This window comes from Manis pentadactyla, chromosome X (assembly GCF_030020395.1).
Source record: "Manis pentadactyla isolate mManPen7 chromosome X, mManPen7.hap1, whole genome shotgun sequence".
In the NCBI taxonomy this organism is placed as follows: domain Eukaryota; kingdom Metazoa; phylum Chordata; class Mammalia; order Pholidota; family Manidae; genus Manis; species Manis pentadactyla.
In genome coordinates this window covers 47,614,259-47,640,298 of record NC_080038.1, presented here as the reverse complement: position 1 = coordinate 47,640,298, position 26,040 = coordinate 47,614,259, and the positions used below count along the sequence as shown (strand labels likewise).

Genomic DNA, 26,040 nt, shown 5'->3' with positions numbered 1-26,040 from the left:
AAATAGAAATACCATTTGACCTGGGAATTCTTCTCCTAGGAATCACCCAAAGAACATAATTTCTCAGATTTAAAAAGACATATGCATCCGTATGTTTATCACAGCACTTTTTACAATAGCCAAGATATGGAAGAACCTAAGTGTCCATCAGTAGATGAATTGATAAAGAAGACGTGGTGCATATTCACAATGGAATACTATTCAGCCATAAGAAAGAAACATATCCTACCATTTGGCACAACATGGATGGAGCTGAAGGATACTATGCTCAGTGAAATAAGCCAGGCAGAGAAAGACAACTACCAAATGATTTCCCTCATTTGTGGAGTATAACAATGAAACAACACTGAAGGAGCAAAACAGCAAGAGACCCACAGACTCCAGGAAGGGGCTAGATTTTGCAAACGGAGAGGAGTGGGGGAGGGAGGGAGAAGGACATTGAGGGGTATTATAATTGGTACACATGGTGTGGGGGCATTCATGGGGAATACTAGCATGGAGAAGGCCAATAGTGACTGACATTTTACTATACTGTTGGGCAGTGACTGCAATAAGATATGGGGAGACACGATAACATGGTTTAATGTACTAACCACATTGTTTTTTCTTGTGAAACCTTCATAAGGGTGTATATCAATATTACTTTAATAAAAAAATGAATGTTATGTATTTTAAGCTAAAAGCATTGAAAAATAGTATAAGTATATATTTTTTGTTGTTTTGGATGGGCATGGTATTTTTCAGTAATGAAACACCATCAAAGAAGAATTTGATATTAAAATAAGATTTTATGCCTTCTGTATGTGAACATTTTAAATAATGTCAAATAATGCCATCATATTATCTTAGTTTATGTAATATTTCTTATACTGTTTGGGTTAAGTTCTTAATAAATGTTGGACCCTGTACTTTACATATTCTTATCTCATATAACATCTTCAGAAAGGTACTGTAAACATCATTTACTTAACCTTTATAGGTAAGTTCAATTTTGAGGTAAAGATTAGAGAATTCAAGTAACTTGTTCTGGACGTCATTGAATATGAACCATAATAGCCAGCTGTCTTAAGTCTTTCCCTTTTCACTGGTTCCTTCTTTCTATGTGTATGTTTAAAAAGAAAGAACAAGAGAAAGTAACAAAATAGTTTTTTTTTTCTTGGCCATGCTAGCTAAAGGTTTGTCCTTTTTTGTTTGATCTTTTCAAAGAATCAAATTGGTTTCATTGATCTGTTTTTCTGTTTTCTGTTTTTTTTATCTCTGCTCTAATTTCTACCATTTCCTTTCTGTTTGCTTTGGGTTTAGTTTGCTGTTCTTTTTCTAGTTCCTTACAGTGGAAGATTATTGATTTGGAATACCTCTTTTTTAAAATGTAGGCAATTACAGCTGTAAATTTCCCTCTAAGCAATGTTTTTGGTGTATCTCATGAGTTTGGATATGTTGTATTTTCATTCATCTCAAGGATTTTCTAATTTCTCTTGTGATTTCTTCTTTTACCCATTGTTTATTAAGAGTGTGTTGCTTAACTTCCATGTATTTGAATTTTCCAGATTTCCTTCTGGTGTGGATTTTTTATTTTTTACACTATTGTTGAAGGTACTTTGTATGATTTTATTCTTCCTAAATTTCTTGAAGTTTATTTTGTGGCTTAACATGGTCTATCCAGAAAAATGTCTTACATGTACTAGAGAAGAAAGAGTATACTGCTGTTGTGTGTGTGTGTGTGTGTTCCAGTTGATTTAGTGTCCAAGACTTCTATTGTGTATCTTTTGTCTAGTTACTAATGTTTGCCCTGTGGATTACAGCTGACATCTTAATTAGTGAGAAGTTAGTTTGAATCAATAACAACTTCATTTTAATGGTACACAAAATCTTTCTCCTATTCCCCCCATTTTACGCTGTTGCCACAAATTACATCTCTTTTTACATTTTGAGCCCATCAGCATAAGTGTGTAATTATTGTTTTATGTAATTGTCTTTTAAAACACACAGAAAAAGAATACAATAATACTGACTTTTCTGTTTATCCTGTATTATTACCATACAGTTCTTTATTTCTTCATATGGAGTCAAGTTACTGTCTCATGCCCTTTCAATTTCAGCCTGAAGGACTTTAGCATTTCTTATAGGTAGGTCTAGTAGCAAAAAACTCCCTCAAGTGTTAATCTGTGAATGTCTTAATTTCCCCTACATTTTTTGAAAGATAATTGTGCCAGATAGAGAATTTTTAATTGGCCGTTCCTTTAGCAATTTGAATATGTCTTCCCACTGCATTCTGGCCTCCATCATGAGAAGACAGGAAATCAGCTGTTGATCTCATTGAGGATCCTTTGTACATGACAAGTCACTTTGCTCTTGTTGCTTTCAAGATTCTCTTTTGGCCTTTAACAGTATTACTGTAATGTGCCTTTGTGTGGGTCTCTGGTTTTATACTATTGGCTTTCATTGGGCTGCTTATTTCTTAGATTTGTAGGTTCATGTCTTCTGTGAAATTTGAGACTTTTTTGGCCATTAGTTCTTTTAATAATTTCTTTGCCCCTTTTTCTCTCTCCTCTCTTCTAGGACTCCCATTATGCATGTTGGTACACTTGATAGCGTCCCACAGATATCTTAGACACTGCTTACTTCTCTCTCTCTTTTTTTATTACTCTTCAGACTTTCTAACCTATCTTCAGATTCATTGATTCTTTTTGTTTTACCCTTCCATATTTATTTTCAAATGTACTTGTCTCAGAATTTTTACAAAACCAATACATGTTCAGTGTCAAATATTAAGGGTATAGAAAACTGTCAGAAAATTAACAGTATTCCTCAACCACCACATTTAGAAAAAATAACTGTTAACATTGTCTTTCATGTTCTGCTTTTTTTGCCTCGGAAATAACCTATAGTGAGTATTTTATCACAGCATTACATATTCTTCAAAAACATTTTTAAAGACTGGACAATGGTCTTGGCTTCCAAACCACCCTCCTGGTTCTTCTAAGTCTCCATGGCTGACCTTCTATGTCTGCTTGGCTGGTGCCTCCCTTCTCCTCAGATTGTGAGTGTTAGAAAGGCTCAGGGCTCCGTTCCTAGCTCTTTTCTTTCTAGGTGATCTCATCCAGTATCTTGGTTTTAAGGACCATTGACTCCCCAGATTGTGTCTATTTTCCTTGAACCTCAAACTCATGTATTTACTGCCTTCTCAAAAATCTGTACTGGATATCTAATAAACACCTCAGTTATGATGTGCATAAAATCAAACTTCTGACGTTACTTCTCATTTCTTGTCCCCAGGCTCAGTCCATTCCGGGTATCTGGCCCCATACCTTTCCTGGATAGTGCCATGTATACTGTTGCCGCAGGGCCTCTGCACAGCTGCATCCCCAGTGTCTCTGTGGCTTGCTTCATCATCTTCTTTAAGTCTTAAGTGCTACCATCTCAGCAAGGTCTTCCCTAATACCTTACTTTAAAATTGAAACACCCTTTATACTCCCTATTGCCCCTGCTGCTTTATTTTTATCTGTAAATACACATTGCCATCTAATATTGTTTATATTTAGCTAGGTTCATTGATTCATTCTTCTCTTTGCTTACATTTTCTGTTGAACCACTCTAGTGAAATTTTCATTTCTGTTATTGTGCTTTTCAGCCAGAATTTCTATTTGCTTTCTGTTTTTAAATCTCTAATTCTTTGTTTATATTCTTTATTTTATGAGACATCATTCTTGTGGTTTCTTTTAATTCTTTGTATATGATTTCTTAGCTCTTTGAGCATATTTTATATGTTGGTTTAAAGTCTTTGCCTAATAAGTCCAATGTCTGGACTTTCTTAGGAACAGTTTTATCAATTTCTTTCCAGCTTTTTTGAGATATTACATATTGACATATTACATGGTGTGAGTTTTAAGGTGTACAACATAATGATTTCATAACACTTTTCTATTAATGAAGTAATTACCATAATAGGGTTAATTAACAGCTGTATCACCTCACATAATTACCATTTTCTTTTTGTGGTGAAAACATTTAAGATGAACTCTCAGCAAGTTTGAAGTATATAATATGGTATTTTTGTTAACTGTAGCCACCATGCTGTACATTAGATCCCCAGATCTTATTTATCATATAACGAAATTTGTACCTTTTAGCAAGCATCTTTCACAACGCCTGGCAACCACCATTCTACTCTCAGTTTCTATTAGTTCAGCTTTTTAGATTCCACATGTGAGTGATAACAATACAGCAGTTGTCTTTATCTGACTTGACTTTACTTAGTAGAATGCCCTCAAGGTCCATCCATGTTGTTGCAAAAGGTAGGATTTCCTTCTTTCTCATGGCTGAATAATACTCCAGTGTGTGTATGCATGCGTGCACACCCACATACCACATCTTTTTTATTGATCATAGACAGACACCTTTGGTTGTTTCCATATGTTGGTTAGTGTGAATAGTGTTGCAGTAAATATGGGAGTGCAAATATCTCTTCAGTGTCTTGATTTTATTTCCTTTGGATATATACCTGAAACTGAAATTCCTGAATCACATGTTAGTTCTGTTTTTAATTTTTAAAGGAACCTCCATACTGTTTTCCATAGTATCTATACCAGCATTCCTACCAACAGTGCAAAAGGGTCCCCTTTTCACCAGATCTTCTCCAGTACTTCTTATCTCTTGTCTTTTTGGTAATAATCATACTAACAGGTGTGAGGTGATACCTCATTGTAATTATGATTTGCATTTCCTTATGATTAGTGATACTGAGCACCATTTCATGTACTTGTTGGCTGAGTGTGTAGATCTTTTACCTCATTGGGCTGAATTTATTTCTATTTCACTGAATTTATTTACATTAATTTACATAATAAAATTTATTTGGGAAAATGTTCAGTTCCTCTGCTCTCTTTAAAATCACATATTTGTGTATGTGTGTGTATTATTGAGTTGTATGTGTTCTTATAATTTTGGATAGTCTTTCCTTAGGAGATACATGGTTTTTAAGTATTTTCCCCTATTCCATAAGTTGCCTTTTCATTTTGTTGATTTTTTTTTTCTTTGGCTGTGAAGCTTTTTAGTGTGCTGTTTTCTCATTTATTTTTGCCTTTGTTACTTGGGCTTTTGTGTCATATTAAAAAATCATTACCCAGAGTAATGCCAAGGAGCTGGTACCCTGTTTTCTTTAAAGAGTTTTATGGTTTCGGGCCTAAGGGTCTAATTTGATTTTTCTGCATGTGGTTATCCAGTTTTCCCACCACCATTTATCAGAGAGACCATGCTTTCCACATTGATTATTCTGGGCTCCATTTCAGATATTAGTCGACCACATATGAGGATTTATTTCAGGGTTCTTGACTTTATTCTGTTGGTCTGTGTGTTTTTATACCAGTACCATACTGTTTTGAGTACTGTAGCTTTGTAATAATGTTTGAATCAGGAAATGTGATACCTCTTGGTTTGTTCTTTCTCAGGATTGCTTTAGCTATTCAAGGTCTAACATAGTTCCATACAATTTGAAGAATTTTTTCTATTTGGAAAATGTCATTGGAATTTTGATAGCAATTATATTGAATCTATGGATGGCATTGGGTAGTATGGACATTTTCACAGTATTAGTATTTGACCCATGGACATGGGATGTCTTTCCATTTGTTTGTCTTTAATTTCTTTCATCAGTGTTTTTATAGTTTTCAGTGTGTATAGATCTTTTGCGTCCTTGGGCTAAATTTATTTCTATTTCACTGTTTATTTACATTTGTTTAAATTTACATGGTATGATTTTTGTCTTTCATTCTCTTAATGCCATGTATCACATGAATTGATTTTCATGTGCTGACCCACCTTGCATCCTAAGAATAAATCCTATTTGGTAAATGGTGTATTGTGATGTGCTGTTTAATTCAGTTTGCTAGTATTTTGCTGATGGTTTTTGCACCTATGTTCATCAGAGATACTGGCCTGTAGTTTTGTTTTCTTCTAGTGTCCTTACCTGGCTTTGGTATCAGGGTAATTCTTGTCTCATTAAATGAGTTTGGAAGTCTTCCCTCCTCCTCATGTTTTTGGTAAGAATTTGAAAAGGATTGGTGTTCTTTTTTAAATCTTTGGTGACATTCACCAGGGAAACTATCTGGTTCTGGGATTTTTCTTTGTTGGGTGTTTTTTGGTTACTGATTCAATCTCCTTATTCATTATTTGTTTATATTTTCTAGTTCTTCATGATTCAGTCTCTGTACCATATGTTTCTAGGAATTTATATCCAATTCTTCTAGGTTATCCAGTTTGTGTTACCAATTTGTTGGCAATTTGTTCATCATAGTCTGTTATGATCCTTTGTATCTCTGTAGTATCAATCATGTCTTTTCATTTACAATTTTGAGTGTTCATTCTTTTTTTCTGTATCTAGCTGAAGTTTTGTCTTTTTTCTTTTCAAACCAGCTCATATTTTAATTGTATCTCTGTAGTATCATTCATAATGTCTTTTCACTTACAATTTTATTTGAGTCTTCATTCTTTTTTTACTGTGTCTCGCTGAGGTTTTGTCTATTTTTTCTTTCCAAACAAACCAGCTCTTATTTTAGTTGATCTTTTCTATTGTTTTTCTGGTCTCTTTCATTTATTTCTGCTCTGATTATTGTTATTTCCTTTCTTCTACTAATTTTGGGCTTAGTTCATTCTTATTTTTCTAGTTCCTTGAGGTATAAAGTTAGGTTGTTTAATTTGAGATCTCTCATTTCTTAATTGTATGTGTTTATCCTTATAAACTTTGTTTTTAGGACTGCTTTTGGTGTATCCCCTAAATTTTGATAATGTGTTTCCATTTTCATTTGTGTCAAGATGTTTTTAAGTTTCCCCTTTGATTTCTTCTTTCAACCCATTGGTTCTTCAGAAGTATGAAGTATATTGTTTAATTTCACTTATCTGTGAAATTTCCAGTTTTCTTCCTGTTACTGATTTCTGGTTTCCTACTACTGTGATCAAGAAAGATACTTGGAATGATTTCAGTCCTCTTAAATTTGCAAAGACTTGTTTTGTGACTGTCACACAATCTTTCTGAGAATGTTCCATGTTCAGTTGAGAAGAGTGTGTATTCTGGTGCTGTTGGATGGAATGTTCTGTATGTGCCTTTGTAGGTCCATTGGTGTCAGAAGTATAGTTCAAGTCCAATGTTTCCATATTGATAATCTGTCAGAACAATATCTATTCTTGAATTGGGGGTATTGACATCCCCTAGTATTACTGTATTGTCTATTTCTCCTTTCAGATCTGTTAGTATTGCTTAATATATTTAGTTGCTCCAATATTGTGTGTATATAATTTACAATTCTTACATTCTTTTTGAATTGATCCTTTATTATCAATATATAATGACCTTTTTAGTCTCTTGTTGAACACATTGAGTTTATCAGTTTTGGCTGAACTCACTATAGCTACTCTCTTTTGTGTTCTACTTAAAAAGAATATCTTTTTCCATCTCTTAACTTTGAGCCTTTGTGTGTCCTTAAAGCTAAAGTACATCTTTTGTAGACAGCAGAGAAGTTGGATCTAGTTTTTTATCCTGTCAGCCATTCTGTGACTTCTGATTGGAAAATGAGATCTACATTTAAAGTAATCATCAATAGGCAAGGACTTAGTAATGCACTCTTATAATTGTTTTCTGGCTGTTTAGTATCTTCCTTGTCCTTTATTCCTCTCTTGCTACTTTCCTTTATGAATTGTTGGCTTTCCATAGTAATATGCTTTGATTCTCTCCTGCTTATTTTTTGTGTATCTCATCTAGGTTTTTGACTTGTGTTTATTACCATGAACCTTACATAAAACATCTTACAGCTCTAGCAGTCTATTTTAAGCTGATAACAGCTTTGGTCACATACAAAAACTACCCTTTACTTCCACCCTTACTTTGTTTTTGATGTCACAATTTTCCTCTTCTTATGTTGTGTATTCATTAATAAAATTATTTTAGCTGTTATATTTTTAGTACTTTTGACCTTTGTTCTTTATCATGGGTGACCATTATGACAGTGTTTTCTTGGAGCTCTATAACAGCTGCTGAGAGAGGCTGAACCTGGGTCCCTTGATGTATGGGGCTGGATTTCCCAGCTGCCACAAAGGCACTATTGACTGTAGATGGATGCCAAATTTGTTGTGGAGTTGTGGGTGGCACTGAGGGCAAGAGAAGTCTTATTTGGCTATTTTGTTGATATTACTCCTTGTGTTGCTACAATTCTTTCCTGTATATGTTTCATAGTGTCTTGTTTCTTTGCTTACCTCATAATTTATTTTTCCAGTGATGGACAGTTTGATAAAGTGGCAACTCTGGTAATCAGATTTTCTCCCCTCCCCAGGGTTTGTTGTTATGATTTGTTGTTTGTTTAGACATTTTTAAATTGATTTTGTAATTCTTTGGTTTGTGTGGCCACTGAAGTCTCTTTTGTTAGCTTAATGTTCAGCTAGTGATTTGCCTTAAAGTCTTAGAGCAATAACAAAAATCTAGTATTTGCAGCTGGATTCTGCATGTATGTTAGTATGTTCAGTGTCAGTATTCAATATCTTTGATGACAATCAACCAGAAAGTTTACAACTCTGCCTTAGCCTTCGCTTCTGGCTTGCATGGAGCCTGATGGTCAGTCGGAGGTTTGGAAACTTAGGACCTTCTCAGGTCTTTTCTGAGAATGTGCCCAGCCTTGGGCATACACATGGCCTTCTAGATTCCCAGGATTATATGGAGTTTTTCAAAGCCCTTATTCCATAAAGTATCTCATACCAGTCTTTCTTTCCAAGCTTTTCAGTTTGTTATTTAACCCAGCTGTATGCCTTGTCCCAGAAAACATTTACTGGTTGAGTGCATTTACTCTAGAATATTTTCAATAAATGTCCACCCCAACCCTGGGAAAGTTCTGAATTTGGCAAAAATGCTTAATATCTTAAATGCAGTTAAAAATGCAGGCTAGTTATTAAGCAAGATTGTATGGCTAGTGTTTCAAACGTAGAAGCCAGTAATAGTGCACAATGGAACCATTCTCACCTATTATTTTAGAGGCTAGTACTTGATGAGTTTTTTAACTTTGTGGTAGAAGAGTATGCTAGTAGTAATCAGTACAGAATCTTCTGCTTTGCAGCTTGGTTCATGTCAAAAAGTGAGAGACTGGAGAGCATGTGATTCCTCTGTAGTAAGGGAGGTGAACAAGCTGAGTATGGAAAGTGTAGTACAGTACTAACGTCTAGATTGAACAAGACTGACCTGTTAGCAAGCATGTGGAACTCAGTCATTTGCAATAGTTACTTATGTAAAAGTAGCATCCTCACAGAACAGTGAAATTGATATCTTTGGATAAATCACCTTAAGGCCATCCATCTTGCCTTGATTCTTAAATCCTTGCTTCTGTTTGCTCCCTCTTTTTATCACATTGGATGTTTTCAGTGTTGAGAAGCCACATTCTTAAAGTACTCTATAGGCAAAGCTACCTTAAGCACTGTTTAACTTTTTTTTTTCCTTTTCTAAGAGCTGGGGTGGAAAAGAGAATGGCTTTGGACTTGCAGAATGTTGCAGAGACTTACATATGGTGGTAAGTAACTCTTTGGGATACAGATGTCTTTTGGCTGAGCTCTGTGTGGTCTCTTTTTGAGTCTTACTTTACAGTGAAATACATGCTGTATAAAGTTACCACATCACATCAGGACCTTAGCAGAACCTGAGATCATTTGAGACATAAGCACACCTTGTCAAGAAATGCTTGGCCCTCTGCTGATGGTAGATGAAGAATCTCAGAAACACTATATATTTATACCCAGCTCTTGAGTAGGAAGCTGCATTTAGTGAATTGGTTTGGAAATGATGAAACATCCTAAAATGTGCATTTGCTTGCATTCTCTCAAGGGCATTATTGGAACTCTGGGCAGTCCGGCATGACTTAAGAAGGGATGCTTAAAGAACAATTCTGCTGTTAGGGTTATTAAGAACTTATACTGTTCTAAGTTCTGTCCCATGTTTATCGCTCATGCCCTGTCCTCCTCAGACCTTTCACTCATGCTGAAATTATGAGATCAGGTCATCTGTGCCTCTGCTTTGATACCATTGCTGTGGAACCACAAGGCACAATTGGATTTGTTTTAACAATTCTTTGCCAAGAAGCAACTGTATTTTCCAGCAGATGTGCGGCTGCTTTTGTCAGTTTGTCATATATAAGATAGTTGGCTGAAATGAAATTTAATGAATTTATCTTAGCAAGCCTTTTTCTTCCAGGAGACTAGCTCTTTTTCTGGTCACAGAAAACTATAAAATAGAACAAATTACTTTACCACCTTAGCTGGTATACTTTGTTTAGTGTGCATTATATGAATGGATATTGGGTCATATGGGAGGTAATGGTTGTCTGTGTACTTATCAAAGCTATGTAAATCTTAAAGGGTATTCGATTTGGAATTCTGAAAAAATAATTTTTCATCTAAGTTTAGATGGTTAATTCTGAGCCTCCTTATATGTATTAAGCTTGTTCTTTGCCCCTTGGGCAAAACAGTATGATACACTCTACTAGGCTTGCATGTTTGTTACCTATTATGGTCCCAGCCTGTGTTAAGAAATCACACACCTTTTATTTTTTGATGTTTGGCATGTCATGAGATTGATGCATATTTTAAAAGCAACTAATAGATGTTCATTTTTTTAAATTCTAAGAGTATAATGGAGTATACAGTAATTATCTTTCCTGGATGCAACCACTGCTACTGGTTTCTTTTAAGGATACATTTTAATGGGTATGCTGATATCTTATTTTTTCATATCACTTCCCTAAACTTAAAGAGGATTTGTTGTCAGGGCTTGGTTCATACTGCCTTGGTTGAATATCTTAAATGCTGTAGTATGGTATGGAAAGGAGTCTTTGAAAAATTGTGAAGGTAAACCCATGAGGCATAATTTAAGTAAAATACCTCAGAAGGTGATGATATACACTAAGGTTTCTATAAAAATGTTCTTTTCCATTCTCAAGCTGGTACCTATATCCTTGTATTTGTCTTCCATCTTTTCTTGGATTCTTAATTCATTATTGCTTGACAGACTTGTCCCTCTTTTCCCTCTTGAGAATAGCTACAGTCAAAATTGGTCTCCTGAAAAAAGGGCAACTGGTAACAAACAAGTAAGAAATATGAAAGCTGTTGGAGCTCAGTGCTCCATGCTCCTAATTCTTACTACAAGATGTCTGAGCTCTCAAGTAGTGAAGGCTTTGTAGCTACTGACTATATTGCTCATTCTACCACCACAGTGGGTTGATCAAGTGGCTAGGACTTTGAAGGAAGATTTGAGAGAAGATGATATCTGATTGTTTCGTGTGCTTTATACACAGAAATACCCACCCAGTGCAACTACACTACACTTTGAATTCTATGCAGATCCTGGGGCTGAGGTCAAAATCGAGAAAAGGGTGAGTTTTATTCAGACTTGTTCTGATAGTCTATGATGTACTGTAACTTTTCTAGGATTCCTCAGTTAAATGAGAGAATGGTTTTGAGCTACATTGCTGCCTTGCCAAGCTATGTATACCTAGAAGCTTCTCAGGAATAAGTGTTCATTGTATGCCCAGCTCTCTTAGGTTTGGATCTTACTAATATTGGAGCTGCCAAAAGAGAGGATTCCTTTTATGAGGCTCATATTTTTCTGAGTCTCAGTTGAGAATTCCAACAAGCAGTGTAATAATCTGAATAATGATGGCTTGCCTTCATCTACTTAAGACAGTGTGCAAGAAGTCGATATAATTGCTTATAGGGTCCTGCTTCAATTATCTGGTCAACCATATTCTTTGAGGAGATAATAAAATTAAGTTTGGTTTAGAAGTGGCCTAGTGAAGAAGATCTTTTTTTTCTTCTACATATACAGTATTTGATTAATTAATTAATCTTCCTTGATTAATGCCACCTTGAAAGTAGCTCTAATGTATTTACAGAGAAATTCTTTTTGTGGATTCAGTTGTTGCTATGAATACAGATGCTGTGGGGATTAAGGCAATAAAGGTTAAAAAGAGGCAAAGAAAAAAATATGAAATGTGTCTGACTGTGTATATTATATTTTGTTACTGCTAGTTTCAAAAAGCTTTCCTGAGAATATTCTGTATATAAAATAGTTATTTGGGGGAATTCTAAAGTCACCTTGATTTTTCAGAGCATTCAGTTAGGTTTCAACCTAGGGTGACATCTTGGTTTTCAGACAGCTCTTGCAGTCTTATAGAAGGAAAGCTAAGGTATAACAGTGACTCCTAACAACTGTTCTTCTTAATTTCAGACAACTAGTAACACACTACATTATATTCATATAGAGCAACTTGACAAGGTAAGAACAATCTTTGACTGTTGGTTAGTTTCTTAATATTTGGTTCACTCTTTGTTCCTAACTATTTTTTTTTCTAATGTAGATTTCAGAAAGCCCTTCTGAAATCATGGAATCTCTTACCAAAATGTACAGCATTCCTAAGGATAAGCAGGTATGCTGTCTCCTAAAAATACCTAAGAATGTGGTTGTTATCCATAGATTAATGGTATGTGCTGGACTGAGAGATAGCATAACAGAAAGAAAGGAGTCAGACCATGGGTATATTAGTTAGCCTCAGTGAGCCTTAGTTTCCTTAGTCTTTGATGAGGCCAACACTTACTAACTTAACTTACTAGGTCATCGTGAGAGTTTGAGGAAAACATAAGCTGCCTTACTCATCATGGATACCAAAGGAGTAAACATTAATTGTGTTACCTTTTTCTGCTTATTGTGATGGTGATCAAATATTTAATTTGATTAATAACACTCATTACTCTTGCCAGATGTCTCCAGTTTGTTGCCTATCAGTATAGTTGATAGTTCTTGGCTTATGTTGGGATAATTGGATGCTTAATTATGTAGTTGCCTAGGTAGCAAGTTAAATTTTAAGATAGCCAGCATTTCTGGTGTTCACTATATTCATCATTCTTGAGCTTCTTAATGTTGACTCAGAAAGAAGATGCTTATGTGAGCCCCTGTTCTGTCACTCCCATTTTGTCAGCTAACCCCAGAGTGTTCTGTTTGATACCTTAACAAATAGCAATAGTAAACCATTTTACCAAATAGCCTGACAGGTAAGAATTATCCATTACCTTTTCCACTGATTTCCTAATTTAGATCATATGTCTCTACAGATGCTGTTATTTACACACATAAGGCTGGCCCATGGCTTTTCGAATCACAGGAAGCGATTGCAAGCTGTTCAGGCCAGGCTGCATGCAATATCTATATTAGGTAAGAGAACAACAGTCTGTAATTAACAGGCCCAGATTAGTCAGTTTAAACATGATTTCTTTTGAACTTCATATATCTTTGTTGCTATGAGGCTTATTGTAGTTACCTACATGGCAGTTAAATTGTAAAATTGCCATCATTTCTAGTGTTCACCACTCTTTCATTCTTGAGCTTAAGGTTGGGTCAGAAAAAGGATATGATGGTGATTGATATATCACAAGTTTTGATTTTGGTCCTTTTTTGAATGGGTGTTCAGGTAGTCATCACCTTCTTGCCATTTCAGAATGTCTTCCTCTTCTATCCTTCAGTAGTACAATTTTTTTTCATGTTTTATCAATAGCTTGTTCTTTTTCATTGCAATAAAGAATTCCTCTCTGAATGTACTACAACTTAGCAGTATATTATTCTGTCATTGATAGATGTTTAGATTTGTTTCCAGTTTTGGACTCTTACAAATAATGCTGCTATAGACATTCTGTGCACTTTTGTTGAGCATCCTTCAGTAGTACAGTTTTGACATAAGTCAGAAAGTGTTCACTAAGTAGTCAAACTGTGCATTTTACTTTTACTGAAGGGTAGTAGAGTGGAAAGCACCCTGGTTTTGAAATCAGTACTGGTCTGTCACACTGACTGCATATTATTAACCACAAGTTTATCCTTTTGGTCTCAGTTTCCTTATTTAATATTGGGACTATACTTATTTTATAGGCTGATCTGAGATTTGAGTGAAAACCTGTAAAGTACCCAGTATAGGCCAGGCGCATAGAAAGTATTAAATGGTAGCTGCTGTCAATATTACCAGCCTCCATTTTATTACTTGTTTGCTCTTTTAAACTATGCATTCTTTGAAGTGAAATTCCTAGTCTTCTCTTTGTACTCATGCCTAGCATAACTTCTGGCATGTTGGTGGGTACTCAGGGAAATGTTTGTTGAAAAACTAGATGAATGTGCTCATATCCCATTTGTTTGCACTTCTGGAGACTATGTCCAGTATTACCTCTGTGTGGGATTATATACATTCTCAAGTTTTAACTCCAGTGTCATACGAGTTTCTGACTTAGTCTGCAGTAGTTCATAAATTCTGTCCTTTACAGCTTGTATAAGTGTTTCCAGTGAAAAACAATCACATGAAGAGACTGAAATGGAAGTCTGTGTCCAAGGCATAATAGAGTAACCAAGTAGTGATATTTGTCACAAATAGTGACAAAAAATGAACTCTTCACTCTTTTCATACTTCCATTCTCAAAACTCCTTGCTCAAGACAACTGAACCATTAATAAGAGAATCTGTCCATTTGGTGGGTATTTAGAATTTGTATCACCATATTTGATCTGGTCTCTAGAATTCAGTGACTCTGCCCTCCAGTGCTAGTTGGAAGGGAGTTCTTCCCCAAAACCAGTAGGTGCCAAAATGTTTGTTATTGGGCAGTGGCTTGACCACTGCCTTCTTGCCTAAAGTGTTTATTTCTCCTTTTGCAGTGTATTCCAATGCCTTGCAGGAGTCAGCAAACAGTATCTTGTATAATGGGTTGATAGAGGAGTTGGTAGATGTCCTTCAGATAACAGATAAGCAGCTTATGGTGAGTGAGTATTAATGGATATCACACTCATATGTATTTATTTGCCTTTTGGTTTTTCCCAGGGGGTTAGAATGAACCCTAAGAGAGAAACTTAGTCTTCTTATTTCCTCATTGGATATTTAGCTGTACAGTTAAGATATGCTAGAATTTCAATGTTATTGTCAACAGACCTCTGTTTCCCCCAAACAATTACCAATAGAATGACTTAAGTTACATAGTTTTGGATATTAACAACTTGGTTCAGTCTTCTACTTCTGATTTAACACATCTCATGTTTTACCTTCTGTTCTCCTAGGAGATTAAAGCTGCTTCTTTACGAACATTAACATCAATTGTCCACTTGGAGAGAACTCCCAAACTTAGCAGTATTATTGACTGTACTGGAACTGCTTCCTACCATGGGTTTTTGCCTGTACTTGTACGGAACTGTATCCAGGCCATGATTGGTAAGTTGTTTTGATGGTTATTATCCTAGGCAACAAGAGGAACACTATCTTTGCCTGTTTGCCTTTGTTTAACATCCTGCCAGCTTAACACCAAATTCTGAGGTTGCTCTCTCTCTCTCTCTCTCTCAACCTCTCTTGTAGATCCTTCCATGGATCCATACCCTCACCAGTTTGCCACTGCTCTCTTCTCTTTTTTATACCATCTGGCCAGCTATGATGCTGGTGGTGAAGCCTTGGTGTCCTGTGGAATGATGGAAGCCTTATTGAAGGTACTTAAATTTTTTTTTAATACATTTGTGGGGAAAACTAAGGGTATAGAGTTGCAAGTTTAGAGTGGCTCACATTGAGAGCAGATAGCATAAGAAAGCTTACTCAGAAAATGCTATACTAGTTTGGCCTTTTAGTTATCTCATTAACTATTTTAAAAATAGACATAAAGATACTTTGTAAACTATGCTATTATGGTAATAGGCTTTACTATCTCCTGGGCTCTGGCCATAAGCTTTTTTCTGCCTGAATATTTTATATAATCCTGAAAAATAATTTATGTTCCTGTTACCTCAGGAGGTTGAGTCCCAGAGGTGATAGATAGAGCTATCATTTGACAGGTACTAAAAACCAAACACATGTGGGTTTTTGTGTCCTATACTGTACTCTCTCTGAGACCCAAGCTGCATGTTTCCAAAAAAGTACATTATTTACAGCTTTGTGTCTTTTCATCTGATGGATTTTGCCTCTTTTTCTTTCCCTATTAGGTCATAAAGTTTCTTGGCGATGAACAGGACCAGATAACATTTGTCACCAGAGCTGTCAGAGTGGTTGACCTCATCACCAACCTGGACATGGCAGCTTTTCAATCCCATAGTGGACTTTCTATCTTCATTTATAGACTTGAGGTATTATACAAGGAACACTTTGCATAGACTTAGTCCCCAGTGAGAGCTCAGCCTAGGAACTATCCAAATAACCCTTAAAGAGCCTTCTTATCACTCTTCTGTTTTTAGAAACCAATTCTGTAATCTGCTTGCAGCATTCTTTGACTATAATTATATTTAATCCCTGTCATATATGTAGTATATTTTTACTACTTTTCCTTGTTTATAGCATGAAGTAGATTTGTGCCGAAAAGAATGTCCATTTGTGATCAAGCCAAAGATCCAGAGACCCAGTACTACCCAAGAAGGAGAAGAAATGGAAACTGATATGGATGGTAATAACGGTTACTAAGTCAGTATTTTTGTGCTTGATGTTTTCTGTCATCCAACTCCAATTTTCATTGTTTCTCATAAATTCTAAAGTGCATAACTGACTTGAGTGCATATGTTCAGCAAAAAAACCCCAGTTTTTTTCTTTGTTAAGTTACCTGCACATTGTTTTTCATGATGATAATTAGAAAAGGGAGGAGGCACACACGTTGTTGGAAATAGAGCTAGAAGGTGAAGTAGATGTCAGAGCTGCAGTAGAGCCCCACAGTCACTCTATGAGGTTAATCTATTTTATTTCAAGACTTAATAGCTGTTTTCTTTAAGTATTGGTTCATTATTTCCTTAGTCTCACTAAAATGTCACCTCCATGAGATCAGGATACTATTTTGTTCACTGCTGTTCTCCAGCTGTGCCTGATGCATCATAGGTATTTAAATATGTGTTTAGGAAAGATAAGAATGTAGATAAGAAGGTCCTAAAATGGGACCTTCTGAAATTATCTGGGTATTTTGAGAAAGGAGAAGAGAGGTGAAAAAGTTGTTGGATAGGGAATTATTTTTAAATCATAAAACCTGAAAGGTAGAAGATCAGATATTCTTAATCTTTGGGTGCATCATGAGTGTCCTTTTTTTTTAAATCTCTCTGCCCTCCACCCCATGCATAGGTCATAATAATAGTACCAAATTTTTTTTTAAAAAACAGCTTTCTTGGAATTTATGCTTATCTTGATGACTCAGGATGTCATTTTATGTATGTTACCTTGTTTATAATAAAAGTCTTAGAATTTATAATGCTCGGTATTAGAATTTTGTAATGCTTTCATTTATAGCTTGCTGGTCTCTTTTTTTTTTAACATGATTATCTATGTGGATTATTGTCCCTAGAAGACTCTTTACCCAATTTCTATGTCTAGTCTGTTGTGGGCAGGCTGACATTTGAGTTAATGGGTGAGATCCTTAAAGGTTGATTAAGATGTGACATCTACTAAATAAAGTGGTACAGAAGACTACTTGAAGACTCACACTGTTCATTACAAATCAGTGGTTGTCAAACTTGAGTAAGCAGAAGAATAAATTAAAGTGCTTGCTAAAGATTTCAACCCTGCCCATAATGCTTGATTCAGTAAGTTTTCAAGTGAAGACCAGGAAATCTGCATTTTTAACAGCCAGTCTAAGTGGTTCTGATGTATTCATAGAGAAAATTTTACATTGCTTGAAAAGCAGGTTAGAAAACTGAGTTTGGGTTTCCTGTATCTAAGTAGGCACATGTATGTATGCTTGTATATGTATTAAAAAGACTAGAGGAAAATATTTCTTTTTTTTATTAAGGTATTATTGATATACACTCTTATGAAGGTTTCACATGAAAAAACAATGTGGTTACTACATTCACCCCTGTTATCGTGTCCCCCTCATACCACATTGCAGTCACTGCCCATCAGTGTACTTAAGATGCCACAGAGTCACTATTTGCCTTCTCTGTGCTACACTGTCTTCCCCCTGATCCCTACAATACCATGTGTACCAACATAATACTCCTGAATCCCCTTTTCCCTCTCTCCCCACCTGCCCTCTCCCACCCCTCCCCTTTGGTAACGGCTAGTTCCTTCTTGGAGTCTGTGAGTCTGTTGCTGTTTTGTTCCTTCAGTTTTGCTTCATTGTTATACTCCACAAATGAAGGAAATCATTTGGCACTTGTCTTTCTCTGCCTGGATTATTTCACTGAGCATAATATCCTCCACCTCCATCCATGTTGTTGCAAATTGCAGAATTTGTTTCTTTCTTACAGCTGAGTAGTAGTCCATTGTGTATATGTACCACATCCTCTTTATCCATCCATCTACTAATGGACACTTAGGTTGTTTCCATATCTTAGCTACTGTAAATAGTGCTGCAATAAACTTAGGGGTGCATATGTCTTTTTTAATCTGAGAAATTATATTCTTTGGGTAAATTCCTAGAAGTGCAGTTCCCGGGTCAAATGGTATATCTATTTTTAGTTTTTTGAGGAACCTCCATATTGCTCTCCACAATGGTTGAATTAGCTTACATTCGCACCAGCACTGTAGGAGGGTTCCCCTTTCTCCACATCTTCGCCAGCATTTGTTGTTCTTAGTCTTCTCAATACTGGCCATCCTAACTAGTGTGAGGTGATATTTCATGGTGGTTTTAATTTGCATTTCCCTGGTAATTAGTGATGTGGAACATCTTTTCACATGTCTGTGGGCCATCTGAATTTCTTCTTTGGAGAATTGTCTGTTCATATCCTCTGCCCATTTTTTAATGGGGTTATTTGCTTTTTGGGTGTTGAGACATGTGAGTTCTTTATATATTTTGGATGTTAACCCGTCATTGGATATGTCATTTACAAATATATTCTCCCATACTGTAGGATGCCTTTTTGTTCTATTGATCGTGTCCTTTGCTGTACAGAAGGATTTAAGTTTGATATAGTCCCATGTGTTCATTTTAGCTTTTATTTCCCTTGCTCGAGGAGATGCATTCAAAAAAAAGTTGCTCATGTTTATATTCAGGAGATTTTTGCCTGTATTATCTTCTAAGGGTTTTATGGTTTCATGACTTACATTCAAATCTTTGATCCATTTCAACTTTACATTTGTGCATGGGTATAAACAATAATCCAGTTTCATTCTCTTGCATGTAGCTGTCCAGTTTTGCCAACACCAGTTTTTGAAGGGGCTGTCATTTCCTCATTGTATGTCCATGACTCCTTTATTGTATATTAGTTGACCATACATGGTTGGGTTTATATCTGGGCTCTCTAGTCTGTTCCATTGGTCTATGGTTCTGTTCTTGTGCCAGTACCATATTGTCTTGATTACTGTGGCTTTGTAATAGAGCTTGTAGCCAGGGAGCATAATCCCCTCAGCTTTATTCTTCCTTCTCAGGATTGCTTTGGTTATTTGGGATCTTTTGTGGTTCCATATGAATTTTAGAAGTATTTTCTCTAGTTCACTGAAGAATTCTTTTGGTATTTTGATAGGAATTGCATTGAATCTGTAGATTGCTTTAAGCAGGAAGGCCATTTTGACAATATTAATACTTCCTATCCATGAGCACGGGATGTCTTTCCATTTATTGGTATCTTCTTTAATTTCTCTCATGAGTGTCTTACAGTTTTCAGAGTATAGATCTTTCACTTTCTTGGTTAGGTTTATTCCTAGGTATTTTATTCTTTTTGATGAAATTGTGAATGAAATTATTTTCTTGATTTCTCTTTCTGTTAGTTCATCATTAGTGTACAGGAGTGCAACAGATTTTTGTGTATTAATTTTGTATCCGGCAACTTTGCTGAATTCAGATATTATATCTAGTAGTTTTGGAGTGGATTCTTTAGGATTTTTTATGTACAATATCATGTCATCTGCAAGTAGTGACAGTTTGACTTCTTCTTTACCAATCTAGATGCCTTTTATTTCTTTGTATTGTCTGATTGCCGTGGCGAGGACCTCAAGAACTATGTTGAATAAAAGTGGAGGGAGTGGGCATCCTTGTGTTGTTCTCGATCTTAGAGGAAAGATTTTCAGCTTCTCACTGTTAAGTATGGCATTGGCTGTGGGTTTGTCATATACGCCTTTATTATGTTCAGGTACTTGCCCTCTCTACCCATTTTGTTGAGAGTTTTTATCATGAATGGATGTTGAATTTTTTCGAATGCTTTTTCGGCATCTATAGAGATGATCATGTGGTTTTTGTCCTTTTTATTGATGTGGTGGCTGAAAGTGATGGATTTTCTATTATTGTACCATACTTGCATCCCTGGAATAAATCCTGCTTGATCATGATGGGTGATCTTTTTGATGTATTTTTGAATTTGGTTTCCTACAGTTTTTTTTAGTATTTTTGCATCGATGTTCATCAGGGATGATGGTCTGTAATTTTCTTTTTTTGTGGTGTCTTTGCCTGGTTTTAGTACTAGGGTGATTCAGGACTCATAGAATGAGTTTGGAAGTATTCCTTCCTCTTCTACTTTTTGGAAAACCTTAAGGAGGATGAATATTAGATCTTCACTAAATGTTTGATAAATTCATCGGCGAAGCCATCGGGTCTAGGGTTTTCTTTCTTAGGTAGTTTTTTGATTACCAATTCAATTTTGTTGCTGGTAATTGGTCTGTTCAAATTTTCTGTTTCTTTGTGGGTCAGCCTTGGAAGGTTGTATTTTTCAAGAAAGTTGTCCATTTCTTATAGGTTATCCAGTTTGTTAGCATGTAATTTTTCATAGTATTCTCTAATAATTCTTTGTATTTCTGTGGTGTCGGTAGTGATTTTTCCCTTCTCATTTCTGATTCTGTTTATGTGTGTAGAGTCTCTTTTTTTCTTGACAAGTCTGGCTAGGGGTTTATCTATTTTGTTTATTTTCTCGAAGAGCCAGCTCCTGCTTTCATTGGTTCTATTGTTTTATTCTTCTCAATTTTATTTATTTCTACTCTAATCTTTATTATGTCCCTTCTACTGACTTTGTGCCTCATTTGTTCTTCTTTTTCTAGTTTTGTTAATTGTGAGTTTAGACTGTTCATATGGGATTGTTCTTCTTTCCTGAAGTACTCCTGTATTGCAATATACTTCCCTCTTGGCACCGTCTTCGATGCATCCCACAGATATTGCGGTGCTGAATTATTGTCACTTGTCTCTGTATATTGCTTGATATCTGTCTGTATTTGGTCATTTATCCATTGGTTATTTAGGAGCATGTTGTTAAGCCTCCATGTGTTTGTGGTCTTTTTCATTTTCTTTGTGTGATTTATTTTAGTTTCATACCCTTTTGGTCTGAGAAGCTGGTTGGTACAATTTCAATCTTTTTGAATTTACTGAGGCTGTTTTTGTGGCCTAGTATATGATCTATTCTTGAAAATGTTCCATGTGCACTTGAGAAGAATGCGTATCCTGCTGCTTTTGGGTGGAGAGTTCTGTAGATGTCTGTTAGGTCCATTTGTTCTAATGTGATGAATGCATTGCATTCTATTTCCCCTTTTAATTCTTTTAGTATTTGTTTCACATATGTAGGTGTTGCTGTGTTGGGTGTATAGATATTTATAATGGTCATGTTCTCTTGTTGGATTAACCCCTTTATCATTATGTAATGTCCATCTTTTTCTCTTGTGACTTTCTTTGTTTTAAAGTCTGTTTTGTTTTATACAAGTACTGCAGCACGTGCTTTTTTCTCCCTATTAGTTGCATGAAATATGTTTTCCATCCCTTCAGTTTTAGTCTGTGTATGTCTTTGGGTTTGAAGTGAGTCTCTAGTAGGGAGCATATAGATGGGTCTTGTTTTTTTATCCATTCAGTGACTCTTTGTCTTTTGATTGGTCCATTCAGACCATTTACATTTAGGTTAATTATTGGTAGGTATGTACTTATTGCCATTGCAGGCTTTAGGTTTGTGGTTACCAAAGGTTCAAGGGTAACTTCCTTACTATCTAAGAGTCTAACTTAACTCACTTAGTATGCTATTACAAACACAATCTAAAGGTTCTCTTTTTTCCCTCCTTTTCTTCCTCCTCCATTCTTTATGTATTAGGTATCCTATTCTGTACTTTTGTCTATCCCTGTTTATTACCTCTGGTTTCAGCCATTTAACCTTTGAAACATTTCCATCTATTTCAGTCCCTCCAGGATACACTGTAGAGATGGTTTGTGGGAGCTAAATTCTCTCAGCTTTTGCTTATCTGGAAATTGTTTATTCCCTCCTTCAAATTTAAATGATAATCTTGCCAGATAAAGTATTCTTGGTTCAAGGCCCTTCTGCTTCATTGCATTAAATATATCATGCCACTCCATTCTGGCCTGTAAGGTTTCTGCTGAGAAATCTAATGATAGTCTGATGAGTTTTCCTTTATATGTGATCTTATTTCTCTGTCTGGCTGTCCTTATCCTTGATCTTTGCCATTTTAATTATTATATGTCTTGGTGTTGTCCTCCTTGGGTCCTTTGGCGTTGGAAGACCTGTTCACCTCCATGGCCTGAGAGACGGCCTCCCCAGATTGGGGAAGTTTTCACCAATTACTTCCTCAAAGATACTTTCTATCCCTTTTTCTCTTCTTCTTCTGGTACCCCTATAATATGAATAGTGTTCATTTTGGATTGGTCACACAGTTCTCTCAGTATTCTTTCATTCCTAGGGATCCTTTTTTTCTCTCTGTGCCTTAGCTTCTTTTTATTCCTCTTCCCTAGTTTCTGTTTCAGTTATCGTGTCCTCCACCATATCTAATCTGCTCTTAATACCCTCCATTGTGCTGTTCAACGATTAGATCTCCATCCTAAATTTGTTCCTGAGTTCTTTAATATATTTCTGTACCTCCAGGAGCATGTTTATGATTTTTATTTTGAAATCTCTTTCAGGAAGATTCATTAATTCAGTCTTACTTGGTCGTTTTTGTGGTGTTGAGATTTTGCTTTGAACTAGGTTCCTTTGACATTTCATATATTTATGCAGCACCCTCTAGTGCCCAGAATCTCTATTCTCTGTAGCTGCTCAGCCCCTGGAGCGATGACAGGGGTCGCAGGGGAGTGGTGTTGGTGCCTGGGGGGAGGAAAGATCTGTTCCCTGCTTCTGGGCTGCTATGCCTGTCTCCACTGCCAGAACCAGTGGGCCGAACACACAGATTTAAGCATCTATGCTTTGCATTTGTAGCTGTTGTAGCCAGGGCTTCCCTTTGGCTGGCCTGATGCCAGGGCAGAGTCTACTGCTTTGCAAGCCAGGTGCAGGCTAGCTGGGAGGAAGCCACAGCAGGGTGCATATCATGTTGGGGTCCTTGGATCTGTGTAACCAGCCCATGGGGATGGAGCGCCTGAAAATCATCTAAGTTCCCAACCTGCTGGGCAGAGCACACCTGGACAATTTTGTCTACCTGTCTTTTTTCCTGAGCAATAAGCTGTGTGCAATCCTTGTCCCTTTAGCAGTCTGCTTGGCAAAGTGCACCAGACAATTTTGTCTACCTGTCCTTTCTCCTGAGCAGTAAGCTCTGTGCAATCCTTGCCCCTTTAGCAGCCCTCTCACTGTTAGGAAGTCTCTCAGACTGCCTGCCCTCGTCAGCCAGATATGAATTCCTGTTTTCCACAAGCAGCTGGAATCTCCGTCTCTCCGGGTATTCTGCCTGTCTTAGCATTCCAACCTCACTACTCACCAGAGCACCATTCAATGTAGGTTCGTGCTCCCAGAGCAGATCTCCAAGGCTGGATGTTCAGCAGTCCCAGGCCTCCAGTCCCTCCCTGCTCTGTTTCTCTTCTTCCCGCTGGTGAGCAGGGGTGGGGGAAGGGCTTGGGTCCTGCTGGGTCACAGCTTTGGTACATTACCCTGTTCCGCAAGGTCTCCTGTTTTCTCCAGGTGTATGCAGTCTGGTGCAGCCTTCTTTCTTGTTGCTCTTTCAGTATTAGTTGTATTAATTATATTTTCGTATTATATGTGGTTTTAGGAGGAGGTCTCTGTCTCACCTCTCACACCACCATCTTTAATCCCACGTTCCTAGAGGAATGTATCTCAACATGTAAATAGTGGTTTATCACTAATTTATATTTTATAAATAGTAAGAATTGTGTATCTTGTATTCGATTAAAATAATGCATATATATAACTTAAAATTGAATGTTCACTCCCTACCCATCATAGGTTCTATTGTGGTACAATTCTTTCTAGTCTTCTTTATGCATATTCAAATACATGTTGGCATAAGTATGTAGTTTTTTAAAACAGGAAGGTGATATCATTAACATAACTGTTCAACTTAACATTGCTCATGCAATGTATCATACATCCATCCTATCAGTATATTGTCAGTGTCCTAATGCTTTTTATATTTGTTATTAAATTACCCTGTCAGAAAGTTCTGTGTACTACCTACTACCCACCAGTAGTATATGAAATTGCATGCTTTACTTAAGTACCTTTTCCCTCTCAAATTTAGTGGGTGAGAAATACTGAAGGATTTCTTCTGTAGGATTGTTTTTAACTAGTGGTGTTAAATACCTCTCTGTTTGTTTGTGGAAAGCTTACATTTTCATTTTGGGTTTTAATTTCCCAATCCATTCCCATTTTGATACCATTTTCATTTCACCTTAATGAAAAATATTTTCTGAATAACTTTTACTTTAGTTGCAGATGTGACGATGGAAAGTAGTCCAGGCTCATCCATCTCTATGGAGCACCGGCTGGATGTTGAATTAAGGGCATCAAGTTCCAACATCATCAGCACTAACCTCTCTGGCCCTGGCTCCCGTCCTGGTACGTACATTCATAGATGTCTACACAGTCTTTCATACTGATTGAGTTATTAAACAAGTGAAGAAGGATGCTTTTGGAGCTTTACTGGTACATAGGGAGGTTTTCTTCTTATGTCTATGCATGTTTCTTTGCCATTCTTGTGTCCATTTTCTCGTGTTAACATTTATTTCATAATATTTTATAGTTTTCTAACTATTCACACATTGATTATTTAACAAAGCAGCCATGTTGAAAGGCAGATAGTATCTCAAACAGGAATTTAGGATCAGAGAGTTAATCTTTTTACTTTGTAATTTTTCATTTTTACTTTAGGCTTTTAACTTTAGTATTAGTTCTGTGTAGTCCTTGGTGTCTTATTCCAATCTCAAAGCTTAGGTAAGTATTCTTCCCAACATTCAGAAATTTCACTTCAAATGTCTGCTAATGTTGCTGCAGTGTATATATGTGTCTTAAAAATGTGTTGTGTGTGCTTACCCATTATGGTCTAATTGTGATCCCAATATGATCCTCTGTCTTTATCCTTTCCCAGGAGTTCAGTGTATTCCACAACGAGCAGCACTTCTCAAATCCATGTTGAATTTCCTCAAGAAGGCCATTCAAGACCCTGCATTTTCAGATGGCATACGACATGGTATCTGATTCTAGATACTTTCTGGAAGGATGTTTGACTCTATAAGATTGGTCCTTTTCATAATACCTGATGCTACTCTTCTTTTTATAAGTCAGGCTTAGAAAAAGGCCATATCATTTTGAATGCTTTTAATCATTTAGTGTCACTTTTCCTAGACCTAAGGATCTTTAGCAATTTTCATAATGATTCACCTATATTTTTTTTCATTTTCCTGCTTTTGACTCTGTTCATTTCCAGCCTGCTACCCCATTCTGTGTCTATATTTTATTCCTTAACCAACTATTAAAAGGTTATTGTGTGGACATAGAATAAATGATAGAATATGAAGAAGAGACAAGTAGAGGCCACTCGATTGGAATCAACACAGATTTTATTTACCACAGTCTGGTATATGTAATACATTGCTTCATCATTCCCAGCCATCAAACTACTCCCAGATTAATCATATTCTCCTTAATGTTCACTTTTCTCTTAGTGATGGATGGTTCTCTGCCTACCTCTTTGAAACACATCATCAGCAATGCCGAATACTATGGCCCATCACTCTTCCTCTTAGGTAAGTGGTATTGGTATTTGATTATACCAAGTGGGAATAACCTAGCAGAGTTCTCTGTGTTTTATATCCTTGCAGGAATTTAACAATCCATATTTGTCTATTGTGTGATTACATATTTTCCTAGTTGATGATTAAACAGAGAATGGTCAGAATT

At 36.3% G+C, this 26,040-nt stretch overlaps 1 protein-coding gene across 14 annotated transcripts in view; it reads left to right on the top strand.

The window, feature by feature from the left end:
* The window catches only part of HUWE1 (HECT, UBA and WWE domain containing E3 ubiquitin protein ligase 1), a 206,952-nt gene that overhangs the window by 85,583 nt on the left and 95,329 nt on the right, over positions 1-26,040 (top strand). For all 14 annotated transcript variants that reach the window (XM_057495610.1, XM_036919075.2, XM_036919079.2 and 11 more), the window contains 13 exons: positions 9,480-9,542; positions 11,319-11,396; positions 12,251-12,298; positions 12,381-12,449; positions 13,132-13,231; positions 14,710-14,810; positions 15,106-15,256; positions 15,398-15,525; positions 16,012-16,152; positions 16,361-16,466; positions 24,571-24,699; positions 25,229-25,330; positions 25,806-25,886. In XM_057495610.1, the coding sequence (XP_057351593.1) occupies positions 9,480-9,542; positions 11,319-11,396; positions 12,251-12,298; positions 12,381-12,449; positions 13,132-13,231; positions 14,710-14,810; positions 15,106-15,256; positions 15,398-15,525; positions 16,012-16,152; positions 16,361-16,466; positions 24,571-24,699; positions 25,229-25,330; positions 25,806-25,886 (1,297 nt within the window). The remainder of the gene's footprint in view (positions 1-9,479; positions 9,543-11,318; positions 11,397-12,250; positions 12,299-12,380; positions 12,450-13,131; positions 13,232-14,709; positions 14,811-15,105; positions 15,257-15,397; positions 15,526-16,011; positions 16,153-16,360; positions 16,467-24,570; positions 24,700-25,228; positions 25,331-25,805; positions 25,887-26,040) is intronic.